Below are 13,906 nucleotides of genomic sequence, written 5' to 3'. Positions count from 1 at the left end.
AAACAACTTTGTGGGTCATGAATCTACAAACCAAAATCAAAACAACTTTCTTCTCTAATATCCGATATTGACCATCAAATCGACTCGGATCTAAGATTTATTATTCTATTCGTCAATAGGTATTGATCAACTATACCAATCGTTGCATTATTGCTTGGAACTCGCTAGTTAGGCTTTTGTTAAAAAAATTAACAACCTAATGATTTGAATAAAAAATCTCAAATAATTCAGTGACTTTAATAAAAATTTTCGAATAGTTCAATGATCATTTTATAATTTTTTGAAATTAAGTATCTCCAACATGAATTTACTGAAATATTTGGTGACCTTAAATGTAATTTACCCTAAAAGAAATTCTAAACCATATTAATCCAATTCAAAACCAACTCCATCTGCCGTATACCCTTTGAAAGCCTCTAATAAAAGAAATGTCAACCCCTATCCCAAACTATGAAACCATTTCAAATTGTGGATCAACATCCCTCGAAAATTGTCATCTTCATGCATTTGCTTAAAGGAAAGAGGTGGTTAACTAAATCATATCATTCTCGTATATATACATGCTTTTAAAGTTTAGAATTTACGATTTAGAATACATATAACATTGTTTTCCTAAACTTTTTTCAGTCACAATCATCATTATGGTTAAACTTTTTTGAAGGTTGTGTGAGTGGTCCAACACTTCACCATCATCATCAAAAAGTGGGTTTGGCTTAGATCTGGCGTGGGATCTCTACTCACTGTGCCAACTTAATACACCCTCAAGCTTAGCTTCATCGATGCAATAAAAGCTCACCTAACCCATATTTACACACTTCTGGCTTAGAGATTTGGACTTTTCCAAAGCTTTATTGTGATTCTACATTAGATGCAACAAGAATGTTGGCAATGTCTTTTAAAGATGTAATTTAGACATTTTAGCTGCTCAATTATTTAATTCAGTCTTTGTTTCCTTTAAGTTTTTTCACTGTGGCAGAGTTTGATATTAAGTTTTGAGGGATTTGATTTTTTTTTTTAAATTCAGAGATGTAATTAAAGTTTTTAAAACTTTTGTAAGGCTTAATTGGAATTTTAAAAAAATTGAAAGGTTTAATAATAAATTTTTAATTTTTAAGTATCGTCGTTTTGTAGAAATCAAATCAGACTGTCAGTTCAACTAGTTGAAATGAGTGGATTGTTTTCCACACTTCCATCATAAAAGTTGAATTGAAAAATTAGAGAAAAATCCAATAAAATTAGTTGCTTTTCAATCAAAATTCACTTAAGCCTTAATTTAAGATTAGTTGGGAGTGATGTATAAAATTATTGTCTTTTGGGTAATAAGATAAGAGAGTAAATTATTTTTAATAATTAAAGTATCATCTATGGGAAGTTTAATCCTTTGTATTAAAAATGCAATATACCTTATTATTGCATCTGGTGGTATTGATTCTTAAAAATTAATGTTGATTCCGTATATAGAAGAATTCGGAAATTTAATTATATTTCTATTAAAAAAAGGAATGATTGTACTTAAATATGTTAAATTTACGAGACATAATGATAAATTTAACCTCAAATATTTAATCTTTTTGCTAGTTTGATCCTAATTTTTTTTATCACTTCGATCACCAACCTTCAAAATATAAGTCGGTTTTTTTTTTTAAAATGAAAAAGTTGATTGGACTATGAAACTTTTAATGGTATTAACATAATAACTTGCATAGCAATCCATATTTTCTTCATAAAAATTTTCCATGCCAATAATAAAGTACATATAAAATATCACACGGACTGCTGAGTCAGTATTATTAAAATTTTAAAGCTCATCCAAAACAAAACAATTTGTTTAAAATTTGAAAGCTTTCAAAAAATTAAGACTAAATTAACAAAATAAGTAAATATTATGGACTAAACTTTCTATTTTGCTAATTTATAACCAAAACAACTCTTGGAAGACACAGATGGGTGTGTAGTGGGGAACCCCACTATCGGTAGAAAACCCTTCATTTATGGGGGGCAAATGGGTAGTAAATCCCTTATCTAACGCATCCTATGTATTAGTATGTTCATTATTAACCTTGAAACAAATAATTGAGGATCACACACCTCTGAGTCTTTACTGCTACCAAAGATCCTTTGCTCCCCATACATATATGCACACTCCTATCCCATTATTTTATTTAACTAATTTTTAGAATATTCTTCCTTTTTTAGTATAATCATAGGTATTTTCATCTATTTTGTGATATGAGATTAGTCTTATTCAAACTAAAAATAATATTTAAATAAAACTGTTCTAACAATAATGATTTCAAAACTCGAATTTGACCCAAATATACTTAGATCAATATCTTATAAGATTAATTATTTTGGGTCTCTCAATGAACACTTTTGCTTCATCTACCAACAAGTGATTGAATGGTAAGATACATTACACATTCTAAAGAGATAATATAAGTTCAAACTTGAGATGATATTATTATGAGGAATAAACATAAACTTTGAACATAAATCATAAAATGAACATATAAAATAAAAAATTTGCTTCGTCTAATAATACTTTAAAGAATAATATATTTTTTTAGTAAAGAATAATAATTTTTAAAAAAAAAACTTAGCTTCATCCCTACATATAAAATTGAGTTATAGAGAAAATTTTAAACTAATAAAAATACCATATAACTTGTACCATTACAAAAATCATATCTATTAAAATATAAAGAACATAATAAAAAATTCAACCCTATATGCATAATTATTTATGTTGAATTGTCAAGCTCATAATTATTTATTGATAAACATATATATATTGTATGTTATCCTACATGCTACAACTCAACCCTCCACTCAATAATGTATATCCTTAAATCTAAAACTTGTTTAAGCTTTTGATAAATATGAATATAAAATTTGAGCATGTTTGAGGCATGGCATCATCAAACCCCCATATACCCTGTTTTTTAAAGTTTTTGTACCTACCCCTCCCCTCTACCTATAGCAAAATTAATTTAAGAAATATAGTATAATTTCAGAATCTCCAACATTCAATTTAAATAATAATTTTTGAATATTGAATTTGAGATTGATGTTAGTAGTAGACAATGATTTTGGTGGTAAAAAGTAAATTAATTGTTCTGTTAAAAATATTTTATAATTAAAAATAGTTCTTTGTAAATTAAAATGTGGTACACGTGATATGTCATGTATCATTATTTGGTTATTCTGTCAGTCATATTAATTTTTAATAATAGAAATAAATAATTTTTTTATGAAAATAATCAAATTATTTTTTAATCTAATATATATTATTTTATTTATTTTTGATAAATGAGGCAAAATGTAATCTAAAATATTTTTATATAAATTTTGGTCTTTCAATAATAATAAAATTAATGAGAATGTGAAAAGTTGAAACCATTTCCAATAATGGAGGCACGTGGGAGGTTTGCTTATTTATCCCTTTTTCAAAGAGAGAGGTAGAGAAAAATATCTTCTCTGTGTAGAAGTTATAAAATAATACTAATGGATGGATAATTTTTTATAATTTATATTTTATAGAGTCAAATATAAATAAATGGTTAAATTTTATTTTATTTTTTGTTACATTTAATTTATGTATTTTTTTCAAATTTTAAAATTTTAGTTCTGATTAAGTGGATTATTAAATTCATTAAGTTCCATTATTTTTAAAATTTTATGTAACAAATATATTATCATATGTATAATGTCATATCAACTTGTTATTTTTACATATTACTTATTGATAAGTCAATTAATGGAGTTAGCTATCACTTTGTGTTAAAATTTGAAAAATATAAAGATTGTGAATAATTATATTAAAAAAATATAGACTAAATTTATAATTTTATACATAGTACACAACTAATTGCAAGATTTTACCAAATGAATTCAATTGTTGCAATTTGGGTCATCTCTAAAATTTTAAAATTAAAAAAAATTCCAACTAAACTTATAATTTATGCAAAGTATAAAAATTAATAATAAAATTTGACTACAATAAAAAGATATTCTTGATGAATACTCCAATATTTACCCTTTAAAGTCATAATAATAATTATTTCCAACTGATATATTTTATATATTAAAAATAAAAAAATAAATTATCGGTTGTTATTATATTTAATATACAAATAATATAATTGTATACTGATTTAAAAAATTGCAAAGAGCAACTACTCGCTGGAGTGGAGTGGCAGCCCATTAGCTGACAATTTCTTCATGACGAGGCTAACTGATCACATGAACAATCCAGACTCTTCTTTCGTCTATTTCTTGACCTTTTTGGTACGTCTGAATATGCAGTCAAAATTATTCGTGATTATTTCATTTAATAATATTATCTTTAAATAAAAATATGTTTAGAAAAAATTTAAAAGGATGAAAATTAAATTATAATTTTTTAAAAATTCTAAATATAATTCCTTCCAACATTTTTTAAAAGAATTAAACAATTTTTTTCATTTTTTAAAATATTAAAATATAGTTTTCTGATAAATAAATTTATAATCCAATAATTTATAAGGGAGTAAAACTGCAATTATCTACTTTTTAGGAGGCTAGAGCATCCTTTATATTCCCACCTCCCTCTAATTGGAACTCGAATTTTCTTTAAGAATATAATGTAGATTATTGTTACGTCTAAGATTTGATGAGAATTCATAGTAATTTTTTACCATTAGAAATAGATTGCTTTTTATCTTGGATCATAGTAGGTATCGTATTGGTTAGAGTTGTCAATTTTTATTTGAATTTAAAAATTTAATTAGATTAATTTAAATTCAAATTCGACTTAATCATAAAACTCAACAATCCAAATAAATTTAAACTTAAAGACACACTAAACTCGAAATTGATATGATTCAAAATTATTTGTACTCAAAATGATACGAAGAGGTAATTTAAAATAATTTAAACTTTTAATGATTTAATCTAAAAAGCATAAAATGATCTAACGAAAGTGATCATTAAACAGATTTTAAGAAAAGCGAATTTTTCTCTCCACATTCTAACTGGTCTTATGAAAGAATTTTCGCTTAGAACCTGTGTTTCTCATGCTGTCCTATTAAAAATACTGATGAGATATGATAGGATAATTAGATAAACTTAACCTCAACATATGCTTTTTATGAAAGTAAAATTTTAAATTTTGTTTTAAAAAAAATGTAGAACTAAGCTAATAAAGCCTTTACACTATAGTCAAATGTTGAAATTTTGAGTTTCGAATATTCATATTCGAGTTTTACTATGTGTAATTATGTATATATAAATTTTGGTTCGAATTTTTTTTTCATTCTTCTGTTTGTTGTAATAATTTATTTTATTTTAGAAATTTATTTGAAGCAATATTTAAAAAAAATTATCATGTCATCACCATTCATGGATAAAAAACAAAAGAGGAATACTCATGAAATTTATAATAAAAAATAATAATAAAGTCAAGATTACATGTTGTATTTTCGTTGGCTAAATAGAATAAGATGGATGATTTCCTTTTTCTTTTTAAAGGTGGAGATGATTAATATGTTTGAACGAAAAGAACCTATATAATATTTATTTATTTCAACTTTCCAAAAGTTAAGTAATCAATTTCAATCCTCTTAATTTTAAATTATTTATCAAACTTTAAAATATTTTAATTTAGTCTTTAAAGTATTAATATCTATCTAAATTAAGTTCATCTATCAGTTTAATCATTGGCTTTGGTGTTAAATGTGTAACTTAAATTTAGTGTTGAGCATGCATGAATCAAATTATAAGCACATATATATCTATCGTGCATACATGTATATCCACCATATGGATGATTTAAATACGACATGAAAAAAAAAAGAAAAAGCCTTTATAAATTTTGTTGACATTGTTAGTTCTTTTTAACACATTAATTCCAATATGTATTTGTGATAGGTATACAAGTGTTTACAATTTAATCTATGCATTTTAGATGCGTTCCATGTTAATTCCGAATTGCCATGGCAATGTTTTAAAAATTGGACGATGGTCAAACTTATAATGCCACCAGTTCTTGGTTTAACTGGTTTGACTGTCAACTTAACCATAATCAAATAGATAATTAATATTTAAAAAAAAATTATAAACTACTTCAACTTTCTATTTTTTATTCTAATTTTCTTTTTTTAAAGGTTCTTAGCAAGTTGCTCAAATGTCAATTTAATCTCTTTGTCTAGACCAATCTAACCAATTGGTTATTAGTGCAACTAGCCAAATCTAGTCTAGTTCAAACAATATTGCATTTAACTCCTAAATTAACGACTAGACTGATGGAAGAACTAAATTGATACTAATCTTTTGATGATTCAATTAAAACGTTTGAAGTTTAGAGGCAAATTTAAAATTGCGTAAATTATACCCAAGATCACTAAACTATCAGTAAGTTTACGTTTTAGTCACTAAACTTCAAAAAGTTAAAACATGGTCAATGAACTACTTGTAAGTTTTCATTAAGTCACTAGGCTATTAAAATCGTTGTTGTATGGTGTTTTCTGTTCATACCGCTTGCACTAATTAAAAGCTCTCCTTCCTCTTCTTTTTAACAGTTTAGTTTTTTCATGAAAGAACTTTAAATGTCACGAATTTACGAACTAAAATCCTAACAACTTTCTTCTCTTGATCTCTGACACTAACCATCAAATCGCATTGGATCTAAGGTATGTTCTTCTACCCGTCGATGAGTACTGATCCACTATATCGATCATTGAATTGTCGCTTGGAGCTCACTAGTTGGACATTTTATTAAAAACAAATAGTTCAATGACTTATATGGAAACTTTCAAATAGTTTAATGATCATTGTGTAACCTTTTGAAGTTTGATGACCAAAATGTAAACTTATTAATAGTCTAGTGACCTTAGGGATAGTTTACCCTTTAAAATTTGAGTTTCGATTCAGAGACCTTTAATGCAATTAACCCAAAAATTAAAAAATAAAACAAAACTCACCATTCAAAATGAAGGCAAACCTACCCATATTTCTGTGTCTCTCTCTATCCTAACATCGAACCCCAATTCCCAACTATGAATATCACCACCCCAACCCCCCCCCCCCCCAACTATATCAAACTCAACCCATTTTTATATACTCTCTGAATATGTAACCTTATAACCCTCTCTTCTATCAGCACCCCAAAAAAATGAAGATTCAGTGCGACGTGTGTAACAAAGAGGAGGCCACTGTCTTCTGCACCGCAGACGAAGCCGCCCTTTGTGACGCCTGTGACCATGGTGTCCACCATGCCAACAAGCTAGCTTCTAAACACCAACGTTTCACCCTTCTCCATCCTTGTTCTTCTTCTAAACAAGTCCCTCTTTGTGATATCTGTCAGGTAATTTTTAAACAATTTTATCACTGTCTTGAAATTTTCGTGTTAGAATTTAATGTTTCTATTGTTGGGTTTTTTTCTTTTTTTCTTTTTAGGAGAAACGAGCTTTCTTGTTTTGTCAACAAGACAGGGCGATCTTATGTAGGGATTGCGATGTCCCTATTCACTCAGCAAATGAACATACACAAAGACATAACAGGTTCCTTCTTACAGGTGTTAAACTTTCATCAAGATCAGCTACTTATAATACAACATCATCATCATCCGACGGTGGTGATTCAGTCCCTGAATTCAAAGTTAACAACCCCATCTCCTCCATTTCGCCACCAAATTTCAATCCATCATCAAATGAAGTTGATGGTTCAACAAGTAGTATATCTGAGTACTTAATTGAGATGCTCCCTGGTTGGCATGTTGAAGATTTACTTGATTCATCTCCATCTCTATCTACCTTTGGTTTCTGTAAGGTTTGCATTCATTCTCCACCGTTAGATCTTTTTGATTGATTTACTTTTATTGAGATCTGAATAATGGGTTTATTTTCTTTGGTGTAAACTACACCACAAAGTGATTAAATTATTAATCAGTTATAAAATAATCATTGAGATATTAAAAAAATTTATCTAATTCACTGGATTGTCAATAATTTGGCTAACAAGCTTGAAGCGATAATTTAAAGATTTGTCCGGTGAATTAGTATTTATCGATGAATAAAAGAATATTTTAGATTTAAGTTGATCTGACAACAACGTCGGGATCAGAGAAGAAAGTTGTTCAGATTTTAATTTACAAATTTATAACGTTGAAAATTACTTTATAAAAAAATAAATTGTAAAAGAAAAAGGGAAGGGAGTTTTCAATTGGTACAAACGGTGAAATATAAAATGTTATATTGTAGCGATTTTAACAATGCAGTATGATTTAGATAAAATATTTTGAATAATTTAACAATTATTTTGTAAATAGTTTAGTGACTTGAGTTAGTTTACTTTTTGTTTTTTCTTTCTTTTTGATAGAATGATGATGGGATGTTGCCATTTTTTGATCCTGCACAATCTCTTTATCATCTTCCTCAAATGGAAGGACCAATTGGGTTCAACGAAACAACCATGAAAGGTAACAAGAGATGGACAAATGATGCTTTTACAGTCCCACAAATCAATCCTCCTCCTACTGTTGTAACTAAGAGATCTAGGCCTTTCTAAAAGGAACTTCAAGTTGTTATTTTTGCTTGTAATTTTCCTTGCTTTGATGTTTTTCATTTTGTATTCTTCTCACTACTTTGTAAATATCAATGAAAAAAATTCTACTTTTTTTGTTTTGTTTTGCTTAATCTTAGTTGATGATTTATCATTGTCTGAAAAAACTGTTGAAGTGCCAACAGGACAATCAAAGGAACAATCAATCAAAAGCCCTTTTGGTAGGGAGAGACGTATCTTTGTAAGAGGGTACAACAAAAGAAGAGGAAAGGTGACCATGATTGTGATCAAGATAAAGAAAGGACGGGTATACAAAAAGGGATGGTCTGGATTTTTGTCTTGAACTAAATTGCAGGGTCATGGCGGGCACAAGCATACCCCCTAAAGACTAAAAAAATGGATTAGAAGTCGCTGCATTTACTTTAAAAAATTGAGTAAATTAATCTTTCTATATTATATTAAAGAGTAAATTATTCATTTTTGTTAGAAATTTCATCCATTTTTACAGTTAAGAATTGGCCTGACTGATGAGTAATCAAATAATTACAGGTGTTGTACCACGTGTGCCTTATGCTTACATATAGGGACCAACTTTTAACAAAAAAATGGATAAAATTGACCTTTTTTTTACCTAACGTATAAAAACTAATTTGCCCTTTTTTTTTAGTAAAAGCGGTAAAATACAATTCAACTCTTAGTATAAGTACCTTTATGGTGCTTTTACCGTGTTTTTGTTATTAATCGTAATCAAATTGAAATCTTTTAATAAATGAATTAACAAAAACTTTTATAATTGACCTATGAATATATAGGTTAAAATATGATATAAGTCTTTATACTATTTACAAATTTGGAATTTGGTTAATGTGCTTTTATTTTTAGGAATTTAATCTATTTGCTTTTCATATTTGAAAATTTAGGTCCAACTATTAACACTATTAAATTTGCTTTGTTAAATTTATCTTGTAATTTAGTTTTTTTTTGCAATTTTCCTTCTTTTTTTTTACCCTTCCACCTAAAAAGCTTAAAAAAATCAATTATATTTGATTGAAAATTTTTAAAAAACTGGAAACACCCAAAATTCACGATAATAATTTTTATCTTTTCTTATTCTTTTAAAAATTAATCTTCAATGTCACAAAGAAAATGAAAATATCAAATTTCATAATATATTGATGTTGAGAGTTAAAAAATTTTCAGAATCAAAACTAAATTGACATGATATATAAATATTGAGAGTTAAAATTGTTATTATGCCAATTTTCAAAAACTATCACTGTTAGTCCGTTAATGACTAAAGAAGATAAAATTAAAAAATTAGATGACTATTTTATAATTTTTCATAATTTAGCAACTAAAAAAATAATAGTAGTTAAATGATCACTAATGTAATTTACCCTTTCGTATATATGCTTTGCTTTTGATAGCACAACGTTTTTGTTCATCCTCAAGACCGAAAAGAAGATAATTTTAGGATTTACATTAATTATAGTCCTCTTGATTTCATCGTTTTGAACGTGCTAGTAAAATGACAAAAGTTGTTGTTGTTGGTCAATATGGGACCAAAAGGTTTCATCTTTGTGCCGACCACCCACATCATAACCTACCTTAGCTAACTTAAAGCAGATCCCTGTCATATGTGCCACCATCTCTGCCCTGCACATGCCCGAGCAGGCTGTATAATTAGGTCTAACAATGGATTGGGCCAAAACTAGTTTTGGACTTATTGAGGACCATTACACTTCTATTTTTTGTGGATTACATCTTTTATTGAAGGACTAAAATATGAATGTGTTAAATCATTATTTAGGTTTGAATTTGACAATAATTCTTAATTGGGGTTTGAATTTCCTTTTTTCAAATTATCCATTGAATATGATAATTGTTCCTACTTTAGAGCTTGAACTCTTTTTTTGTCCAAGTTAATATTTAAACTTGGTCATTGTTCTTATATTGGGACCTAAACTTAGCAATTGTTCTCAAATTGAGGTCTGGACTTGGCTATTATTTCTTCATTGAGCCTAAACTTTAGGGTTTTAAGGGAATATCATGGACTAACTTGGAAAAAATTAAGGCTCCAATATGATAACAATTGCTAATTTCAAGGCCTAACTTATACCAAAAAAATAGTTCAAGCCCTAATATTGGAGCAATTACTAAGTTTAGGGTCTAACTTGAGAGCAAAAATAAGTTCCGACCTCAATATAAGAATAATTGCCAAGTTTAAGTCCAAAAAATAATTTAACCCATTACAAATTTAAGAGGAAATTATTTTCTTTTGTTTTAATTTAATTTTAGAACTCTTTCATCCATTCATAGTTTCTTATTATCTAATAGATTATATGAAAATCACAATGTGACACCCATTCAATCAGTAAAGTAATAATATAAATATACTATTTTATTATTATTTGATATCTGTATTGGACATATATATTAAAAAAATAGCATTCAATGATATGAAAAACTTGAGATTTGATGCATTATTTGAGATTTGAACTTAGTAATTGTTCCTACATTAAGATTTAAACTATTGTTTACTTAAATTAGTCCCTGAACTTAGCAGTTGTTCCCACGTTCCTACATTGAGGCCTAATGCAGGAATAATTGTCTAATTAATGCCCTATTGTAAGAACAATTGTCAAATTTAAAGACTGACTTAAATAAAAAAAAATTCAAATCCTAATACGGAAACAATTATGAATTTGGGGTCCAAACATTTTTGAAAAGTTTGAACTTGTGATTCAAGTTCTATCAACACAAATTCCAACATTTAAGTGCAATATAATAGGAATTTTCTTGTATATATTCAAGATCAAGGTAAGGCAATCAAACATTGCATACAAATAGAAGAAACCTTTTATCACATATATGACATTGATTATTATGCAATTTGTGGAAGATAGTAGACATATAAAGAATTTCAATAATATATATGTATATATGAAAGAGAAATATGATGCAGAAACCTGAAAATTAAGCAGCATGGGGAACTGGAGATGCATATGCACCACCTGATCTAGGTGTAGGGTTCCAAACACCATAATCCTCTACAAAATAATTAGGTTTTTCATACTCCTCTATACCTGCTTTCCCCTGCAACTCCTTGTTTTTGATCTCATTGAAGGAAATAGATGTTGCTGATGAAGATGGTGACAATGGCGATGATTCATCAGTTGCTATTATGGTGATCATCGATGTCATTATAATAACCATCATTGTCACAATAAAGATATGCATCACTGACCTCTCACTTAACCTAGACATGCTTATCTTATGTCTTGCTTTGGCCCTTGTGAATTGCAACCTTTGATTTCATCTAATAAGACTTCAATATCCTTTTTAAAATGTATGTCATATTTTTCATTTCAATGGTAATGTGTATCTACATGTACAGGGTTAATTCACTTTTTAAGGTCAAAATTTGGCAATTTTTCCCATATTAGGGTTTGAGTTTTTTTTGTCTAAAGGCCCTTAACTTGATAATTGTTCCTACATTGGGGATTAAACTTTTTTTATTCAAGTTAGACCTTGAACTTGACAATTGTTCCTACATTAGGGCTTGAAATTTTTTGGTCCAAGTTAGTCCTTGAAAGACCTAGAGTTTAGACTCCAATTTGGGAACAATTGCCAAGTTTAGCCCCCAATATTGGAACAAATGCCAAGTTCAGAGTGGATAAAGAAAAGTTCACGCCTAATGTGGTAACAATTGCCTAGTTCAAGCCTTAATGTAGGAACAATTATCAAGTTTAGGGTCTAACTTAGATCATAAAAAAAGTTCAAGCCCAAATGTAGAAAAAATTGTCAAGTTTAGGTCCTAAATATTAATTTAACCTGTATGTATATAATTTATGAAAGTTAAGAGTTTGTATCGTGTCAACCTCAGAAAAAACAATAGCAATGCTCAGAGTTATATTGATTTTCCTTCTTATCATGCCCAATAGATGATTGTAGTCATCGTTTTTGCATGTGCTAAATATTGCAAGCTAATATTTTGTTAGGTAAAAACACTTAGATCTCTCAATTTTGATATCGAGTAAATTGATCTCTTAAAAAATTTGAGCAATTTAATCTCCATCAATTTTAAAAGTGAAAATTTGAAGACAATTAATCATAACATTAATGTTTTCTCTCAATTGTATATAATTGTGATTGGTATAATAATAAATTTATCCCTTGGTGTTTATATATTCTACGTGAACGTTGAGCTCATGTATAAATGTTGCCTGCTAAATTTGTTAAATCAAGATCAAATTGATAGAATGAGTAAACTTTTAGGGCTAAATTTGTTATTATACCATTCAAAATGTGTACAATTGACAACAAACATCTATGTTGTAATTAGTTCTTAGTTGCTAACTTTCGAAATTGATAAGGATTAAATTGCTTTGATTTTTTTTAGAGGAACCAATTTATTGAATATTGAATTTGAGAGGAGCTAAAGAATTTTCTTTTACCATTTTGTTATAATTTTTATATTCCATTGTTTAATTATAATTTTAAAATTAAAATAAATTTAGTTATAAAATTTTTTTATGACATGTCATTAACTTATCATTTTTAGTTATTAATTAGGGTTTTTGTACCAAAAAATCAACCCTTTAAGATTGTGGAGGTAACCTTGGAAAGTTGACAAGATTATTAGAGTTGTTCAATAGTAAGGATGTCTTGAAGAGTATAACTTCTAGATCCAAATTCAAACATTGTTAAGGAGTCCCCTTCTTCACATTTTTTTTTGAAACACACAAATGCTTACCCTTTCAGTTGAACAAACAATGCCGTGCAAGTAGCTCTCTAGTTATATAAATGTTTGGTGAGTGTAACTTCCATGTAATCTCCACCATGTCCACCATCTTTGTATCTTCTCTCTCTCCCATTATTCACTAACGTGTTTACATAATTTCTCTCGTTCCCATTACTTATTACTTTCAGTATGTTCACTCCTACTTATGTTGCAACCCCCTTTCATTGAAACTTAAACATTCTTAAATTTTCTCTATAACTTTCTCTTTACAATAACTATAACCATTATAACTTTCATCGTTCTTAATCATCCAACGTTGTACTTAATTTTCAAAATCTACTCTAATCTTTATCTTTGTCATCTCTTTATGATGCTTTATTTCATTGGTTTATAACATCTCCTAATCAACCCTTAACCTTTGACAAACAATATTCATTGGAAGAGAATATTACTATGTCTAAATTCACTCAAATCTTAATATTCCATTGCCAATACTCAAAGTCAAGTTTCTTTCTCCCAAGCATGTATAGGTTGTCTTTAAATTTGTTTTGATTTATATCTTTTTATGTTTGAACTTATGTGAATATATTTCAATTATCGATTCAATTACAGATTGCAATCATC

General features: G+C 27.9%; 1 protein-coding gene and 1 long non-coding RNA gene across 2 annotated transcripts; one reads left to right on the top strand and one right to left on the bottom strand.

Annotated features, from left to right (window-relative positions):
* Positions 1 to 6,980: 6,980 nt before the first annotated feature.
* LOC121230255 (B-box zinc finger protein 21) lies at positions 6,981 to 8,656 on the top strand. The gene is made up of 3 exons (XM_041114734.1): positions 6,981 to 7,342; positions 7,435 to 7,806; positions 8,356 to 8,656. Exons 1-3 carry the CDS (start codon positions 7,151 to 7,153, stop codon positions 8,542 to 8,544), a joined length of 753 nt encoding a protein of 250 aa, XP_040970668.1. The 5' UTR covers positions 6,981 to 7,150; the 3' UTR covers positions 8,545 to 8,656.
* A 1,259-nt stretch (positions 8,657 to 9,915) lies between these two features.
* On the bottom strand, positions 9,916 to 12,312 carry LOC121230256 (uncharacterized). The gene is made up of 2 exons (XR_005928200.1): positions 11,508 to 12,312; positions 9,916 to 10,194 (listed from the first exon to the last, which is right to left on the bottom strand). It is a non-coding gene; the product is annotated as an uncharacterized lncRNA (long non-coding RNA).
* Between the last annotated feature and the right edge of the window lie 1,594 nt (positions 12,313 to 13,906).

This window comes from Gossypium hirsutum, chromosome A06 (assembly GCF_007990345.1).
Source record: "Gossypium hirsutum isolate 1008001.06 chromosome A06, Gossypium_hirsutum_v2.1, whole genome shotgun sequence".
Lineage (NCBI taxonomy): Eukaryota > Viridiplantae > Streptophyta > Magnoliopsida > Malvales > Malvaceae > Gossypium > Gossypium hirsutum.
This window is presented reverse-complemented; position numbering and strand designations above follow the sequence as displayed.